We start from the raw sequence: 20,095 nt of genomic DNA, 5'->3' as shown, positions 1-20,095 counted from the left end.
CTATCAGGAATTTTGGAGGTAACCTTCTGATACACCATAGTTGTGTAGGTTAGGAACTTTTACGTTTTTCTTTTAATGAAAGTAGTGACAAAAATAAGACAACATAAAGCTGCAGCACAAACTATATCACGCCATCCCCGCAGCAGTGCAGAATCTACATTTCACCAATGGAAAAAATAATATAAGTTAACCAATATAATTCTGTATATTTTATATTTATTACTGGGACATGTGTGAATAAATGGAATTTTAATATGTGTTTTCTATTTAGCTCTTGGTGCGACATTAAATCATAAGTTATTTTTTCCCTCCCCGCTTGTCTGAAGTTTATGTACATTCCGAGAAAGCAGACTAATTCATTAGCTAAGTACTAATTCCATAACTGTATTTTATATTTAAGAGAGATACTTTTAATTAATATTTTTATTGGTGTGTTAGAAATGTTAATCCCCCAGCAGTATTCACTGCAATCTTTGATTTTCTATCTGTCTCTTGCATCGCACTTTCTCAGGATTTTTTCGTGAGTTAATTACGTTAACTAAAGAAATATTTATCAGCCTTTCAATGGATAACTTCAACTCGAGGACACGGGAAAAGCAGATTTGCTGCTTACTGAGTTGTTTGCTGCTTTAAAAACTTTCATTGCATGATATATCAAAGGCAGTTTAGTCCCTTGTATGGATGTAGCAGAGCTGAATTTGTCATTGCCAATATTTGGGCTGTATAGCGATAATTTTGTCCTGTGTAAATATACGTCAAAATGAGTTGTGCCAACTTAGCTTTGTGATGTACCTACCATTGAGACAGACCTCAAACTGCTATGGGGCTCATTATTAGATGGGGGCAGCAATAAATTGCTTCCCTGGCTTCCCATTTGCAGTGCCTCAGTGGATCACTGCAAAGGGTACTAATTTGGATATGTACTATGCATACCTAATAGCAATGTATGGGCATCAGACAGTTAAAGGGAAGGGGCAATAATATAAATGTTTTCCACCCAACAAATATCGCTTTTATATCACTTTCCCCAAATATCACCATTTATTAAAATGGCCCTATACTAGTTATAAGCCTACCATTGCACCCTGTGGCAAATCTGCTTTGATATCCAGTTGCTGTGAGTTACACTGTGTGGGTTACGTCAAGCAGATGTAGCACCAGTCAATATGTTTCATATAGGCTAGGGGTCGGCAACCTTCGGCATGCTCCATTCACATCTATGGGAATTCTGAAAAGAGCAGAGCAAGTATACATGCTGAGAGTTTTACAGGGTGGGCCATTTATATAGAATAAAGTTACGTTAAAACCAAGCACACCATTGTTTTTCTTGTGAAATTCCCAATAAGTTTGATGTGTCAAATGACCCTCTTCCTATTGGAAAAACAAAAGTTGGATTCAAAATGGCCGACTTCAAAATGGCCGCCATGGTCACCACCCATCTTTAAAAGTTTCCCCCCTCACATATACTAATGTGCCACAAACAGGAAGTTAATATCACCAACCATTCCCATTTTATTAAGGTGTATCCATATAAATGGCCCACCCTGTAGTTTTGCAACAGCTTCAGTGTCAGAGGTTGCCTACCCCTGATATAGGCAGTTCTCTGCAGCTACTCTGGATCCCACAGAGAGATGTAGATAGAGTATCGGGGCTTATTTTAGGTGCCGTTTGACACTGTCATACTTCTGACGATCTGCAACGGAAAGTCTTGGTGCTGTCCATCTCCATCTCTTCTAAACACCCATTTAAGCTAACCTGGAATTCCCTCCCCCCTCTATCTCCATGGGCATTATAGAAGCCACATGGGCTGTTTCTGTGGTACATATGCCCTAGGACCTACTCAGTGAATGGAAGGACTTCAGGTCAACATGGCTAAAGTGTCCTCTGCAAATGACTATGAAAATCTGTTCAAGGCTCCTTCTCTGCACAGAATCAAGAGAGGATGGAATCAATCCAAGCGTCATGCTACTCTTCTCTTTAGCAATGGGTGGGGGAGATGAACAAGATCCAGAACCAGGGAGACAACAATATGAATTTATTCTGTATATATCTTGTATACCTCTGGTGTCAGCATAATCAAAAGCGGCTGCCATTCTTATAATAAAGAATATGTCCAGCCATTGACATTCTCAAGACCAGTTCTCCATTTACCAATGAATATTATAATTTTTTCCTAAATCCCCAAACATTAGAAACGTAGAAACTTTTTTTACTTATACAAATCATTTCCAAGATAAAAAGAAAGGAAGCGGTGGGATCACACATAATCTATCTTTCCCTACCATATGTTTACTTTGATTATCCTCCCGTCCCACACAATATCATAACACAACATCAGGAGAACGTTCTCCACCTTCGACTTGATCCAACACAGAGATAAAGGCTTTCCCATGTGACAAAAATCCCTTTTCAACAAAATTACTTGCACATTTTTGTATATTCAGCAGGATCACAAATATCACTTTGGACTTTTTGAGTAATAAGGGTTGCACAAAGTCTAATAAGAACCTTCCATGGTACGTGACGGGAGAAGACACTGTGGAGGCATTCGTACAAATTCTCTACATTGTTGCCATGTGCCAACTTGTGAATATGTTGTGATAGTTTAAACAATCATTTGTTTCATGTTTTTAACCTTCTGTTCAAGCGTCTCACTTATTTTTAGAACTTATCTGTAATTCGTGCCAATATCCACCACAGTTTTAACAGTTGTCAATCCTTACACAATTGAGTTTGAAGAGTTAATAAACCACAAAAGAGACCCCCATTGATTAAAATTTCTCTACATTTGTAAACTGTCAGTCTATACCAAGTGTAGATTCACACTGGGTTGTAAGATAGAGTCTGAAGATTCGGAAAAGCATTAGCAAGAATTGATGGCACATAGTTTGCTGTGGTCATTCCTGACATATGCCATCGCCCGGGAGGTCTGAAGTGGAGGATGGGAGGGGTAGTGGCTCTGGCTCCAATAATCATTCACAGTGGCATCACACTGATGCTCCCTAGGGCCAGAGCAGTGATAGAAGGGCACACCCTTTCTTTCCCTCAGGACACACCCTAATCTTGGGGCTACAGCCTGGTGGTAGTTAGGGTGACCTTGGTGTTGTGACTATGGTGCGGGTACAAGGCAAGAGATGTAGGTACAGTGGTCGGTGAATGGTGCCGAAGTCAGTAACCAGCCCAGTTATAGAAAATAAATGTCTCTCTTTACTAAAGTGCAGAATGGGAGTTGTAGCACATCCAACAATATCAAAACACTGTTCCAAACAATTCTCAGTGCAAATCTTCACAGATAGCAATGTATGGATGTAGGCCAGGATGGGAAATGCAGTACTCCCTCTCTATCTCCTCTGGCAATATCATTTTAGCAATGGTGGTTGTAATTCCCAGTTGAGGGGTACAGAATTAAGATATGGCGGGACTGACAGTGTCCAAGAGCTAAATGTGTATGAGCAATGTCCCTCTCACTCCAGTAAAGTCTCTATGAACCTTAAAAAGCAAATACCTCACTGACTGCAGTGCTCAGCCATGCAGATTCTGGACCTTCTAGTTCTGTCCTTTCTCTTTTCCCGGAGTACTGTGGAGTAGAGATGGTTTACTTTCTGAAGTTCTCTCAGAGATGGCGGTTCTTTGGAGCTTAGACCTAGTACTCTGAGGAGTGAGCACATATACTGTAGTTCCTTCTTGCCTCCTCCGCTAACTATAAAAGTGAGCTGAGGCTGATCTTAATCCATCACCTAACTTCCTACAGGGACAGGAGTCAGGAGTATTAACCCTGACTGATCCATACAGAGATATGCTTGTTCATTACAAGGCACTAGCATATAAAATAACATTATGTAACCTAAACAATTTGCATGTACCCTATTCTGGGGTACTGCACATAGACTGATAGAATGCTTTAGTGGATGGATGTGTACAAAAAATATATAAAAAGAAAGAAGTTAATTTTTGAAAGATTCTAGAGAGGAGCACATTTCCTGTCTGAATCGGTCATGAAAATCGAATTGGGTGAAAATTGATTTTACCCAAATTGAAAGTATTTTGAATATCTAGAAATCTCTCTGTCTATTCACCCAAATAGAATTTCATTTGGGAAAAATTCAGGTCAAATTTCAATTCTAAACAATCAAATCGCGTATCTCTAATAGATTGACAATTCCAAACGGTGGACAAATCATAGGTGCAGACCATGTGGCTGTTGTTGAACCTCTAAAGAGTAGAGTCAAGCCCATGTTACACCATTCCCTTTTATACAAGGGAAACCCTAACTTGCATAGCTCCACCACCTCTGTTCATAGGCATTCTGATGTTTCTTTTAAGGCTTAGAATGATATAAAATAAAAAATATTGATGCCCCAACTACTTATGTTGTGGTGATTTGCAGTCAATGGTTGATCTCTACTTCCTGGTCCATGCCTAAACACAGGAAATGACCACTCAGCCATTCACTGGCCATAGTGGTGACCTGCCTCAGCTAGTGTCCATTCCCTCCATGTTGAGAAGGAGCAGGAAATAGAAACCAGTAGAAGAATGTACCACTAGGAATTGTACCACTAGGGCATAAGAACTGGAGCGGACAAAGATTGGGGAGCTAATTACTTATTTTATTGTTTTACACTATGTAGAGCCCTTTTAAAATGTAAATGGCCAGAAACCCCTTTTAACAGGCAACTGGAAAGTGACCTGAGGATCTTGCTGCCCTTCTTTCCTGAAAAGTATAGGAAGATAAGATTACCAATCATTGTGATCTGTTGCCTCAATGTGATGGACTTCAGTGTCGAAAGCTAGTAACGGTTTTGCCACCCATTCAAAAATTTCAGAATACTGTAAAATAGGGCAATTTTTTCAGTTTGGGGAGTACACAGATAAGGTAGTGCCCCATAGCAAACCTAGAAAGCTCCACCCTCTCCCTAGTGAGATTTCAGATTAATTTTGTTTCGTTTTTATTCATGTTGGAATCTTTTAATAAAAAAGTCACACTTTCACACACTTCTGCCCATCGGTGCTATTTGGATAAATTCTCCAGGAAAAAAAAACACAACCAGTACCAGAAGGAACAGTTGGGGAAGGGGACACATAACAAGTACTATAAATTGAATATGTTAGGGGACTAGAGATGAGTGAATCAACTCATATGAATTAATTCTCATCAAGCAGAGTTCTACCCCAGTGATAAGGTGTTCCCGAAGCTGACGGCTCTCTTCCTACTTCTTGATTGACAGGGCTGGAAATCTTAGTCTGCCCTGACAATATTGCACCTGCGCCTCTGTAGAGACTCTGCTTCAAATTTTGGATCAGTGACTGCGCATGTGTCGCTACCCGGAAGCAGAGCTTCTGCGCTTGTGACACCACTTGGAGCAGCAGTGCAGGTGGGATATTTCTTACCCTGTTAGGCAAGAGGCAGGGAAAGCATCCTCAGCTTTGGGGATAGCCTCTCACAACTATGCTTGATGAAACAAATTGATTTGTATGATCGATTCACTCAACTCTATAGGGAACCCTCTTATAAAGTTTGCATTGAAGTCCATGAACATGAAGCTTCAAAGCTGCAGTCCACTTTGACTTTTGCTTTGGGAACAATCCACTCTATCTTCATTGATTTGTTATAATTTTGCATTCGGCATGTTATGTTTTTGAGGATCTCAGTGGTTGTGGTAACCACCAACCCTTACCATCCAGGGACCAACCCTTACCATCCAGGGACCAACCCTTACCATCCAGGGATGAAGATGGTACCCTCCCGCACTGGTTGGTTCCCAGCAATGTCTACCATACTTGACATGCTATTTAAATTGTTTTATACAGTTTAATGAAGTTACAATCATCCAACCATGAGGATGAACGAGGAGGATGATGAAGCATTTTAATAACTATAAAGAAAATAGGAAAGAAAACAATTCTGAGGACTACTCTCCTAAAGGAATCTGCATGACTTGAATCCAACGGAAGAGTAATTAAAAGGTGATGTATCATTTATGCAGAAATGAATCCTGGGGCTGAAAGGCGACTCCTGGAATTAAGCTAGAGGCAAAAAAAGTGAAATGATGTTACATAGGAGTAAATTTATCTTCATTTTATCATCTAACAAACAGTTACAAGCATTGTGTATTAAGACACAAATATATATTTTTTTCGGTTTGTATCAATAGCATAAGAATTTTTTTTTTTTATCGAAAAGATTTTCACCTTTTCGCGACCTCTGGCATAACTGTATGTCAGTAGTGTGAAAGAGGTGTATGGAGAGGGCAGAGGATCCCGACTGTGTAAAGGTGCATGCACACGGCAGTGTAGTTCATGAGGATTTTCCACGCAGAATTCATTGCACGTGTACACCAAATCCGTACCAAAATCCATATGTGTTACTATTTTGACACAGATTCATCCCAGTTCTCCCCCATTGCATTGGTAAATCTACACTTAACCTCTTGGTGCCCCCTGACAATAGTAATTGAGTGGCATGCAAGAGGTGTATGGCGCAGGGTTATGAGCTGATGTCGCTCCATACATGGCAGGTGTCAGCTGTATAATACATTGATCCTGGTCCTTTAACCCCTTAAGGACACAGCCTTTTTACACCTTAGGACCAGGCCATTTTTTGAAAATCTGACCAGAGTCCCTTTAAGTGCTGATAACTTTAAAACGCTTTGACTTATCCAGGCCGTTCTGAGATTGTTTTTTCGTCACATATTGTACTTCATGACACTGGTAAAATGGAGTAAAAAAAAATTTTTTTTTTGCACCAAAAAATACCTAATTTAACAAAAATTTGAAAAAAATTTGCAAATTTCACAGTTTCAGTTTCTCTACTTCTGTAATACATAGTAATACCCCCAAAAATTGTGATGACTTTACATTCCCCATATGTCTACTTCATGTTTTAATTGTTTTGGGAATGATATTTTATTTTTTGGGGATGTTATAAGGCTTAGAAGTTTAGAAGCAAATCTTGAAATTTTTCCGAAATTTACAAAAACTCAATTTCTAGGGACCAGTTCAGGTCTCAAGTCACTTTTCGAGGCTTACATTATAGAAACCACCCAAAAATGACCCCATCTAAGAAACTACACCCCTCAAGGTATTCAAAACTGATTTTGCATACGTTGTTAACCCTTTAGGTGTTGCACAAGAGTTATTGGCAAATAGGGAGGAAATTTGAGAATTTCATTTTTTTGTCTAATTTTTCATTTTAACCCATTTTTTCCACTAACAAACCAAGGGTTAACAGCCAAACAAGACTGTATCTTTATTGCCCTGACTCTGCCATTTACAGAAACACCCAATATATGGCCGTAAACTACTGTACGGCCACACAGCGGGGCGTAGAGTGAAAGGTGCGCCGTTTGGTTTTTGGAAGGCTGATTTTTATGGACTGGTTTATTTACACCATGTCCCATTTGAAGCCCCCTGATGCACCCCTAGAGGAGAAACTCCCTAAAAGTGACCCCATCTAAGAAACTACACCCCTCAAGGTATTCAAAACTGATTTCACATACGTCGTTAACCCTTTAGGTGTTGCACAAGAGTTATTGGCAAATGGCGATGAAATTTGAGAATTTCATTTTTTTGCCTAATTTTCCATTTTAACCCATTTTTTCCACTAACAAAGCAAGGGTTAACAGCCAAACAAGACTGTATCTTTATTGCCCTGACTCTGCTGTTTACAGAAACACCCCATATGTGGCCGTAAACTACTGTACGGGCACACAGCGGGGCGTAGAGTGAAAGGTGCGCCGTTTGGTTTTTGGAGGGCTGATTTTGCTGGACTGTTTTTTTGGCACCATGTCCCATTTGAAGCCCCCCTGATGCACCCCTAGATTATAAACTCCATAAAAGTGACCCCATCTAAGAAACTACACCCCTCAAGGTATTCAAAACTGATTTTACAAACTTTGTTAACCCTTTAGGTGTTGCACAAGATTTAATGGAAAATAGAGATACAATTTCAAAATTTCACTTTTTTGGCAGATTTTCCATTTTAATATTTTTTTCCAGTTACAAAGCAAGGGTTAACAGCCAAACAAAACTCAATATTTATGGCCCTAATTCTGTAGTTTACAGAAACACCCCATATGTGGCCGTAAACTACTGTACGGGCACACGGCAGGGCGCAGAAGGAAAGGAATGCCATACGGTTTTTGGAAGCCAGATTTTGCTGGACTGGTTTTTTGACACCATGTCCCATTTGAAGCCCCCCTGATGCACCCCTAGATTATAAACTCCATAAAAGTGACCCCATCTAAGAAACTACACCCCTCAAGGTATTCAAAACTGATTTTACAAACTTTGTTAACCCTTTAGGTGTTGCACAAGATTTAATGGAAAATAGAGATACAATTTCAAAATTTCACTTTTTTGGCAGATTTTCCATTTTAATATTTTTTTCCAGTTACAAAGCAAGGGTTAACAGCCAAACAAAACTCATTATTTATGGCCCTAATTCTGTAGTTTACAGAAACACCCCATATGTGGCCGTAAACTACTGTACGGGCACACGGCAGGGCGCAGAAGGAAAGAAATGCCATACGGTTTTTGGAAGGCAGGTTTTGCTGGACAGTTTTTTTTTACACCATGTCCCATTTGAAGCCCCCCTGATGCACCCCTAGAGTAGAAACTCCAAAAAAGTGACCCCATTTTAGAAACTACGGGATAGGTTGGCAGTTTTGTTGGTACTAGTTTAGGGTACATATGATTTTTGGTTGCTCTATATTACACTTTTTGTGCGGCAAGGTAACAAGAAATAGCTTTTTTGGCACCGTTTTTTTTTTTGTTATTTACAACATTCATCTGACAGGTTAGATCATGTGGTAATTTTATAGAGCAGGTTGTCACGGACGAGGCGATACCTAATATGTATACAATTTTTTTTATTTATGTAAGTTTTACACAATGATTTCATTTTTAAAACAAAAAAAATGTTTTAGTGTCTCCATAGTCTAAGAGCCATAGTTTTTTCAGTTTTTGGGCGATTATCTTAAGTAGGGTCTCATTTTTTGAGGGATGAGATGACGGTTTGATTGGCACTATTTTGGGGTGCATATGACTTTTTGATTGCTTGCTATTAAACTTTTTGTGACGTAAGATGACAAAAAATGGCTTTTTTTACACCGTTTTTATTTTTATTATTTTACGGTGGTCATCTGAGGGGTTAGATCATGTGATATTTTTATAGAGCCGGGCGATACGGACGCGGCGATACCTAATATGTATACTTTTTTTTATTTATGTAAGTTTTACACAATGATTTCATTTTTGAAACAAAAAAAATCATGTTTTAGTGTTTCCATAGTCTAAGAGCCATAGTTTTTTCAGTTTTTGGGCGATTATCTTGGGTAGGGTATGATTTTTGCGGGATGAGATGACGGTTTGATTGTTACAATTTTGGCGTACATGCGACTTTTTTGATCACTTTTATTACCTTTTTTGGGAAGTAAGGTGGGCAAAATTTCAATTTCATCATAGTTTTTTATTTTTTATTTTTATGGTGTTCACCGTTCTGGTAAAGTAACATGACCGTTTTATAGATCAGGTCGTTACGGACGCGGCGATACCAAACATGTGTAGGGAATTTTATTTTTTTCATTTTTTATCAGTGATAAATGTGTTTTTTGATTTTTACTTTTTTTTTCACTTTTATTCACTTTTTTTGACCCAGACCCACTTGGTTCTTGAAGATCCAGTGGGTCTGATGTCTGTATAATACAGTACAGTACAATATATATTGTACTGTACTGTATTTTACTTACACTGAACAGATCTATGCTTTTAGCACAGATCTGTTCAGCACCATGGACAGCAGGACGCCTGAGAGGCGTCCTGTTGCCATGGGAACCTTCCCCGTCTGCTCAGAACTTCGCAGACGGGGAAGGGTAAGGAGGGGATCTCTCGGGGGGCTGTCTGGGGGCTCTTTCCCTCTCCATCGGGGGGCTGCAAAGGCACAGCAGCCCCCCGATGGGAGAGGGAGGGAGCTCCCTGCGCTGTTAACCTTTTCCATACAGCGGTCCGTACGGACCGCTGTATGGGAAGGGTTAAACGGCTGACATCGCATCGCAGATGTCAGCCGTTTATACCAGGGTGCCAGCAATGTGCTGGCACCCTGGTATCCCCACTAGAAACCAACGATTATACAAGGGGAGGCGGGCGGGGGATCGCGATCCCGCCTGCCGCACCGCCCGCCTCCCGCACCGCCCACACCGCCCGCAACCCTCCCCCTGCACCTCCCGCCACCATAAAATCATTCGGGGGTGCAGGGGGGGGTGAATAAAACGTTTTTTTAGGCATATAAAGTTTCTGATCCCCGCGGTCAGGGACCACGGGGACCAGAAACTGCAGAAATCGCAGCAAACCGCAGGTCTGAATTGACCTGCGGTTTGCCGCGATCGCCGACATGGGGGGGTCACGGGACCCCCCCGCGCATTTAGCCTAGGTGCCTGCTCAATGATTTGAGCAGGCACCGGGTTCCGATCACTGCCAGCCGCACGGCAGTGATCGAAAATACACAGGGCGTACATGTACGCCCTGTGTCCTTAAGTACCAGGGCACAAGGGCGTACCTGTACGCCCTATGTCCTTAAGAGGTTAACCCCTCACGAGCTGCAGTCAATAAGGATCATGGCCTCTGAGTGGTTAGACAGAGGTTGAGGCTCCCTTTGGCCACTAATCAGAGTTCCCCTCCGAGAAATCACGATGCTCCGATTGGTTGCTATGACAGCCTGAGGCCTGAGGCACAGCTTGACAGGCATCCTGTCAGAATCCCATAGACTGCAATGATATTCTATTGCAGTCTATGGGACAAGAAATCTGAAAATTGCATGTACAAGTCCCCTGAGGGGACAAAAAATTTCAGTTAGAAAAATAAAAATAAAAATACACACAAAAATATTAAAAACTCAATCCATCCCCTTTTCCCAATAAAAAATAAACAATAAAAAATAAACATAACGGGTATTGTCACATCCAGAAAAATGTTGACACTATTAAATTTAAAAAATATTATTCCTACACAGTGAATGCTGTAACGAGAAGAGAATGCAAGATATGCCATTTTTTGGTCACTTTATCCTTCCCCAAAAAATTGTATAAAAAGTGATCAAAAAGTCTGGTGTACCCTACATGGTACCAACTAGGGTTGAGTGAAATGAAGTATCCAAAGTGGACTTTGATCCGAATTTCAGGGAAAATTCAATTTACCACGCAGGATCTTCAATCAAGATGGCTGCAGCGGCCTCTTCACGCTCAAATGGATAAAGTGAGTATTATTTCTTTTTTTTAACTAATTAAGCCCTGAAAGCCTTCATTTTTAATCTTAGATGCCACGATCAGCGATGAACGCAGCATCTGAGGGGTTCAATGGCTGGGAGTGGCGCAATCGACGTTTCTTGTTATTGTGCCCACTACTGTGTGCTGGCCAGGCTTGTGCTGCGGACCACAAATTGCGGTCCGCAATGCACGGGCACCGCATGCAGATCACGGACCCATTCACTTGAATGGGGTCCGCGATCCGCATCTGACGGTCCGCACCGCAAAAGAGTAGTGCATGCACTCTATAGTCAAACAAAACACAATTTGGGGATATACCCCCTTACCGGCTCTATCAGGGAACCATAGTGTATGAAAAGCTGACCGAGTGTCACGGTGAGCAGAGACTCCTGAATAAAAAACTGCAAAAAAAAACAGCACCGCCGTATTCCAAACTGGTCACGTTATTTGTAGAAAAAAGTAAACATCACCTTCTTGACGCGTTTCGGGCACCCAGGCCCTTTATCAAAAGAATGGTATGATAATGAACATACAAAAGTTAAAATACATGTTTAGAAAATGGGTCCACCTATCAGGAGAAAAGCTTTATTAACAGATGGGAGGTAACCTAATGCTGAATGAGCCTCAGGGTAACAACCACCTGTGAATGGAATACATTTTAGGAAGTCTTCAAAGCAAGCATGTAGAGCACTGTTCAGACACACTCAAGGTGCTTTTGCAATACAATCGAAAAACTCCGTAGTTCTACAGTTGGGTTCTGATCCGCGCTTCTGCACCGCATCTCCAGGTTTGCGGCCCCAATACGGCCACGGCGGGGCAACGGCCGCGTGCATGAGCCCTTAACGTGTCCATCTCACAGCAGCCATCAGATCAGTGACACGTCGCGTCTATCCTCCACAAATAAACGCAACGATCTTGATGTGCGTTGTTCTGCGCTCTCCTCAACTCCCCCCTCCCCCACCTTGACAACATAGCCCCTTTTACATTTTCTTAATGTGTTTCAAGCAATAAATTGTACAACATTTTTTAGAACATGTGTTCAGCTATTTCTGTAAGAACGAAGCTCTTAACAAAACATAAGCCCTCTGCATGAGATCCTAGCTGCAAAGTGCTTAAAAGATAAAGTAAGAATTGGTGTCATGGGAAGAACGCCAGCTGTAGAGTACACAGGTCTATTATGAAAAGTATGGTAGTGGGAGAGGAGAAAATGATTTAATCAGGAGTAAAACCAATTTTATTATAAGGGCACGCGGGGGGTGTGGCACCACGGCGAGAGGGACATTTCCAAATATCTGACACATTTGAACAATGCAGAGCCCTCTCTTTTTAAAGTGACAGCAAAGCCATCAGGGCCTTTATCTTCTCGTGTCATTGTTTTTTGATGACTGTCGAGATCCTGTTCGCTGGTGTCTTATGTTCCCTTCCAAATGGGAGTTAAAAAGAACAGGGTGGGGTGGGGGGGGGAGCTGGTAATTGATCATGTTTAAACAATCAACTTGATTGCAGTTAAAGGGAGGTCACTTGATGACCACAGCTTGTGCTGACACGCACATGAAGTCTATAGAGATGCTACTGTGAGAAGTACGGTATGTCTCCCCACCCCCCAAAAAAAGATGCTTATGTCCAAGTCCTTATTGACGTCAGTTGCGGAATTTGACACACAATGCTGTTGATGATCAATGAGAAGAAGTCGCTTAAATGCAGTTTGACGGGATATTCAAATCCCAACAAAAGAAAATTGGATTTGATTTTGCCTGGACGGCCTTAGGTATTAAGCATTTGTTTCTGGAAGTTTTTGTTACATTTTGTTACATCTTGCTGTTACTTATTGATTACTTTCTCACCAGCGCTGTACCATTTAGATGTTTAGGGTCTTGCATGCTAAGGAATAGGGATTCAAGATTGTATTTCCTATAGGAAAGACCTACGGTACATCATAAAAGGGTTCTTATAGTGAGGGTTATATAAAGGAAGATGATAAAGAAGACCACCATATGTCCTTATATCTTCTTTACAGGGCCGTTGAGTGCAGGTGCGTGAGATTATTATTATTATTATTATTTTATTTTTTTTTGTGTGTAATTCTTTAAAACGATTGGATATATTAGGAGAGATTTACTAATCCTGTCTAATATTTAGACAGATTGAACTAGACCAGACTGTCTAAAATGTGTCAGATAGATCAAAACTGCTGACGTTGTATGATAAATTTGGTACATCTTTAGACTGTGTAGTCTTAGGGGGTAATGTATCAAGTGCGCTGTGCCAGAAAGGTGGAGAGATTTATTTATTTATTTTTTATTGCCGGGTGAGTAGGAATTTACAACAAATTTATGAATGCTCCATTTTTAGTAGGGTTTGTGCCATGTCTGGCAGTTTGCATTTATTAAAGGCTTGGCCACATTTTTAGCCAGATTTGCCATTGCTACCTTTTGAAAAAGTCTAAAAGAAAATTACAGTACTCCAGTCCAAACTGATGGAACGTTTTCGATTTTAGACTGAAAATGTCTTAGATATTTTATGCGACAAATTTATCAAATTGCATGCAACATTTTGTAAATTTGTTGCAAAAATGTTGACTTCAAACTAAACAAACACTGTAAAAAAAAAAAAAAGGCCAAAAAGTTGCATCATGATACATTACCCTTTACATTTATACCATTTTTTAGCTGGCTTAGTTTGTGGCAAAAGCCTTTCTAAAAAGCTATGTCCATTCTATACTAAGTCAAACCCTTTTGTTAGCATGTATGCCAGTTTATTTCATGCAAATTGTGCCATGTTTTGTTTTGTTAATAAATCTCCCCCATTATGCCTAATGGACATATATCCAGAAAAGGTTTATAGAGGTGACATAAACAACCACGCTCCACAGATGTATGGCTTGATGTATAAGCCATTCAATTTAATAGGACCTTAAAGGTATGCTCCAATTCCATAATACATTTTTTCTCTGCCCACAGTACCCTAAATACTGCATATTTTTGCCCCATATACCTGTTTTTCATATCGGCTCTTTCCTTCCCCTGTTCTCGGCATCATGCAGAACTTTCTCTTTTCATTCACTTCCAGCAGTTTTTTCTAACCAAACCCTGTATGCTTTGCATCTCACAATGCTTGCTCCACTTACCACACTGTTTTCTCTGCAGTAGTCACACCCCATGCACTCCCTATTATCTATGTTAGCTAGGTGGAGCAAGCACTAGAGATGGCCCTGCGGCGCCATATTCTTTTCCATTGCGCCGAACTTTGACCCATGACACATCCATCAGGTGAGACAGGACAGCCAATTGAGACGTTTCAGCACATGGACATACCCCTTACCTTATAAATAAACCTGATCTGGCTGCCATTTTACATTCTGTGTTTTGCCAGTGTAGGGAGAGGTTGCTTTGTGGAGCAGGGACAGGCTGTTAGGTGCACCAAAAGCTAGCTAATAGGGCCACAAAAGTCCTTTTAAGGACTGGTATAGGTGTTCTATGGACAGGTGTAATATACTGAGGGGTGCGATACCGCAGCTATACAGAGGGACAAATGCTATTGGAACAACTAATTGCTACGGGTGTGATATACCTGTTCCCCTCCAAAAAACTGATTGAGGGGTGTGATATACCATCTTCGACAAAATACTGATTGAAGGCTGCGATATACATGTTGCCCCAAATAAACAGGGGGGTGTGATATAACTGTTGTGGCAAAAAAATTATTGAAGGGGGTGATATACCTGCTTCCACAAAATACTGATTAAGGGGAATGATATACCTGCTTCAAACAAATATTGGTTGAGTCCTGCGAGATACCTGCTTCCACAAAATATTGATTGATGCCTATGATATACCTGCTTCCACAAAATACTGATTAAGGGGATTGATATACCTGCTTCCACAAAATATTGATTGAGGCCTGCGAGATACCTGCTTCCACAAAATACTGATTAAATGGGTTTGATATACCTGCTTCCACAAAATATTGATTGAGGTCTGCAATATACCTGCTTCCACAAAATACTGATTGAGGTCTGTGATATACCTGCTTCCACAAAATACTAATTTAGGTCTGTGATATACCCGCTTCAACAAAAAACAGATTAAGGGGATTAATATAGCTGCTACCACCAAATATTGATTGAGGCCTGCAAGATACCTGCTTCCACAAAATACTGATTAAGGGGTTTGATATACCTGCTTCCACAAAATATTGATTGAGGCCAGTGATATACCTGCTTCCACAAATAATGTTCTTCTCTAGGGACTTTGTCACAGGGTAATTTTAAAAATGACAGGCAGACCATTCCGCAGGGGTGGTAAGGGTCGGGCAGGTGCACCAGGCCGGAGCATAAATGGGAAGTTGGAGAAGGCGTGTGTGATTACTTCAAAGGACGTACCAGAGTTGGTTGAGTGGCTCATTCCATTCAGCCTTCTGCTTCTGCACCCTCCTCATCCTCCTGTATCTGCACCCTCCTCACTCTCTGCTGTGTGCACCCCTAAAGACACCAACACCACCACCATAGCCCCTCCACCCGAGTCAGAAGAGTTATTTTCTTATCCATTCCCAGACCTTACCGATGTGCAGCCATTCTTGACATCAGATGAGGAAGAGGAGGTAGCAACAGCCGCCACCCAGCAGTCTGACGACAGTACCCAGATCAGCCCAAGGTGGGTGGCCCCCGCTGTTGCTGCCTATTCCGAGATCTCAAATGTCAGTGGTGGTGAAGGTGACGATGATGATGTGTCAATGGACGTCACGTGGGTGCCCACAAGAGAGGAAGAGGAGGGAAGTTCAGAGGGAGAGACAGAGCAGCAGATAGGGAGGAGAAGGAGGAGAAGCATGCAGAGCTCGCAGGGCACAGGAGGCAAAAAGCAGACTGCAAATGTATCTGGAGCGAGCCATCCACCATGCACGGTCACATCTGGCGCCAAATGTTCGAGCGTAAAAAGTTGATGATGCCGGATAACCCTCTTGCCCAATGGCTGACCGCTGGCTTGTCGGAACTGCTAGCCCGCCAACTACTGCCATATAAACTGGTGGACTCGGAGGCCTTGTCAGAATATTTATACAGTCTATATTCTTTATGTAAATAAATTAGAATCTGTAAGGGAGGAGATTCTAACTTATAATCATAAAGACTAAGCCAATAAGAGCAGTGGTAAATCAAAATATATATTTATTAAAATAATAATAATACAGTGAAAATTAATCAAATATAAAATCGGTGACAATATAATTATGAAAATGAATTAATGATATGCAACCTTTTAAGAAAGCCAAAATAACCTATAGGATATACATATATTCCTTACAATTCCTTATTTTGATAATACCCTACAATATATTTTTAATTACTTTGATACCTGATTTCTCTCACCCGACAGATGTCTCAGATTGAACTCAATTCAGATTTATATCATTATCCATGTATATATAATCAACTATACGTGCATAGAACTGAACTCATTTCCTTGGAGATGATACTGTGATATAGGAATAATTTTCAACAGTATGTATTAATCTCCCTGTATTGGAAAAAGTTAGAATGATACTGCATTTACAAACCAGCCTTATTCCAAAACAGATTCTACACCCAAAATATGGTTAATTGAATATATATATATATATATATATATATATATGTGCAAATATATTATTTTTGTTCTCCTATAAAATATAGTAAAGTTTATACTATACCAGTGTATCGGCTAGCAGAAATCAGTTTCAAGATTCAGGACTATAGACTGGTCTGGTCCAATTTGTTTCTGGACGGTTGTGTCCGCCTTGAAAAGATTGAGGAATGGAATGATGTTCTCAAGGAATGAGTGGATCCCCCTGGATGACTGAATTGATGGTCCTAGTTCATCGGATGGTTCTGATGACTTTCTCAGGCAGGTGTATCAGATTGATCAGATGGGTTCAGATGGCCTCCCCTCTGTCAGCTCATACTGACTTTTTATCCCCATTTGGAAATGGGCTTGGTCGGGTTAATCAATAACTAGTGACCTCGTGTGGAGTCACTCCCCCACCTATTTCACAATACATGTGTTAATTTTTACTCTACCACTAGATGGCACTGGACGTCAATGAGGAAATGTTGGAATTAATTTGTATTTTTACTCAACTGATTTACCAGTCAGGACTTTGACTGGTCCAAAGGGAAACAATAGAATGTTGTCTCTTACCAAACAATTATATGCACACTTCTGTTGACTTCCAGTCTAGTCACACAATCCAAAGTCCTAATCTATTCATGGTATTATCCTATTTAATTACGATACACACTATAACACTCTTGGCTATTGAGTTTCAGTCCAAAGAAGACTGAACTCCCAATACCCTGTTAAAACCAGACAAGATGCCTTCTATACATCACATATATTTATATAGGCTCTTTTAATACGTATTCTTTTATATACAATAGTTCTGACAGCCATTAGAAAATTTGTGGCGATTGGCACACCGCAATGGAAGGTCCCCGGAAGGAAATATTTTTCCCTGAAGGGCATCCCAGAGATATATGGCCACGTTCAGCTGCAAGTGACTATATCTCTGGCACACCATGTCGGTGCCAAGATACATCTGACCACAGACACGTGGTCTAGCAAACACAGCAGGGAAGGTACAGTATAGTCCCCCTAACCGGGGGTAAAGCTATAGGGAAGGCAGAGGTGGTAGTCGCACCTAGACCCCAGAAATATGATGGACCCAAAGGTAACATTTTTGGAATTTCTAAATGGATCTTAGTATATTGCATGGTAATATGCTATGAAGTATCTGGATTTCCTCTTGGTTGTCCTCCCTCTTTTACATACTTTTGTAGTACGTGCTGTATATACTACTACCCTCGCCGTCCCGCCTCATGGTTTCATTAGTGCGCAGTCATTTCTATTCCACCTGAACAGTTTTTCTAAGCTTTCTATTGTAGTGTTCACAGCTCTTCCACTGAATCTAATTAAATAAAAGTATTAATTTCCCCATGTAACACTTACACAGTTCGCAACAAAAAGTTGTCACCGAGTAGTGAGGTGCGCGTGCCGCGTAATTACCGCACGTTTGATGTTTTAGCAAATACAACCTGATAACACAGAGCAATGGAGGATAATTATTTCATTCTGCCTAATTAAATATTGCATTTAAGTTCTCTCTTTCAAATTCGCAAAGATTCTCAGTTCAGGTTAGCTTCAAACAAATACGCTCTCCCGTGTGCAAGCGGCGACTGCTGGAAGAAGAGTCATTTTTTTGTGTCTGGCATGTTATCATTCCTGACAGATTTACACAGCCTAGGTAGACCAACAGGGGTCCGCCTAGCATTGTTGCTCCCGCCGTCTACCTTGCTGAGTTAAAAACAGAACATTATTGAAATCATTAAAAAGAGGATTTGCACCCCCTCCTCCTCCTCCTCCTCTTGTGCATATTCCTAGTTAATGTTGCTGTCAGCCACAAACAAACGTGACAATGCTTTACCTATAATTCCCCAGCACATTGCCTGGCCAGCATATGTAACGTAATAGCTTATTTTCTATTGCCGCACTTAGCATATGTCTCATGTTGGCTCGGTTAGGCCTTAGGTCTGTCCCTTGAGTTGAACAACATTGGCAAACTCAGCCCCTCGGCCTCCCGAATAAAAAAAAATAAAAAACCAATAGCTTTGAATCATGTCGAGCAGTAATTCTAATTTCTATGCCAATGCATTGTGGGAATAAATGTATCTGACATGTTATGTCAATGCCACGTCTCTTTGTATCTCCTGTAATTTATTTATTTATTTATTTTTTGCTAACTGCATTCCTACAGATGGTATTTCATTGAATACGCTCCTTTCCTAGAGTCGGGGAAGAAAAAAAAAAAAAAAAAAAAAAACACCGCACCAAACCTCTAGGTGCAGAAGGCTGTTAACGGTTGCTGATGATAGTAGGGAAACATTAACATAATAATTAGTGTCTTGTAATTGTTTCATTAAAACCAGTTGTTCCATTTCTCCTCTTGTTTTCCCAGAAGAGAAGCTGAATTTGGACGACAGCCAGTGGGAGGACATACACGTTGTCACTGGAGCACTCAAGATGTTTTTCCGAGAGCTGCCGGATCCTCTGTTCCCACATAGCTTCTTTGAGCAGTTTGTGGAAGCAATAAGTGAGTGCAATTTTTTTATTTTATTTTTTTGTAAGTGCACAGAATGGAAGGACAAAAAAAAAGTATTTTTTTTTATTATTTTCAAGAGATTATGTTCCAATTGTAATAAAGTTTTTGTTTTTAGACCAAAGACAAAAGAACTTTTAGTACGTGACATCACAAAATTTCAAGCTAATAATTACTTTCCTCTGTTCCTTTCAGAATAATTCTGTTCAGGATTATGTATTTAAAGTATATAACATTTATCAGTCGGCACTACGGATGTCGCGTGTGCTAGAGTTGGCGTCCCGTATAATTAGTAGTAGCAAAGGACCGGCACTCACGCCTGGTTTCTTATGAAATGTTTGTTTATTGCCACATATTTGTGACGCGTTTCGGCACAATCTGTGCCTTCCTCAGACAGTAAAGGATCCCCTAAGCAAACACATTTCAATAGCCCGCCAAACAACAGAGTGCTGACGTCACATAACCGTGACGACCAAGTAACGCTACTGTCACACTAGCGTTTTTTGTGGATCTGTCATGGATCTGCAAAAACGCTTCTGTTACAATAATACAACCGCATGCATCCGTCATGAACGGATCCGGTTGTATTATGTCTTCTATAGCCATGACGGATCCGTTATGAACAGCATTGAAAGTCAATAGGGGACGGATCTGTTTTCTATTGTGCCAGATTGTGTCAGAGAAAACGGATCCGTCCCCATTGACTTACATTG

The 20,095-nt window shown here is 40.7% G+C and overlaps 1 protein-coding gene across 1 annotated transcript in view; it reads left to right on the top strand.

Annotated features, from left to right (window-relative positions):
- Positions 1-20,095, top strand: part of ARHGAP15 (Rho GTPase activating protein 15) — an 842,137-nt gene that overhangs the window by 640,798 nt on the left and 181,244 nt on the right. Inside the window, exon 13 of the mRNA XM_040440262.1 lies at positions 19,242-19,376. Within this exon, the coding sequence (XP_040296196.1) occupies positions 19,242-19,376 (135 nt within the window). The remainder of the gene's footprint in view (positions 1-19,241; positions 19,377-20,095) is intronic.

The sequence above is a fragment of the Bufo bufo genome, chromosome 7, assembly GCF_905171765.1.
Source record: "Bufo bufo chromosome 7, aBufBuf1.1, whole genome shotgun sequence".
Lineage (NCBI taxonomy): Eukaryota > Metazoa > Chordata > Amphibia > Anura > Bufonidae > Bufo > Bufo bufo.
The sequence above is the reverse complement of the archived record's forward strand: the minus strand, read 5'-3'. Positions and strand labels throughout refer to the sequence as shown.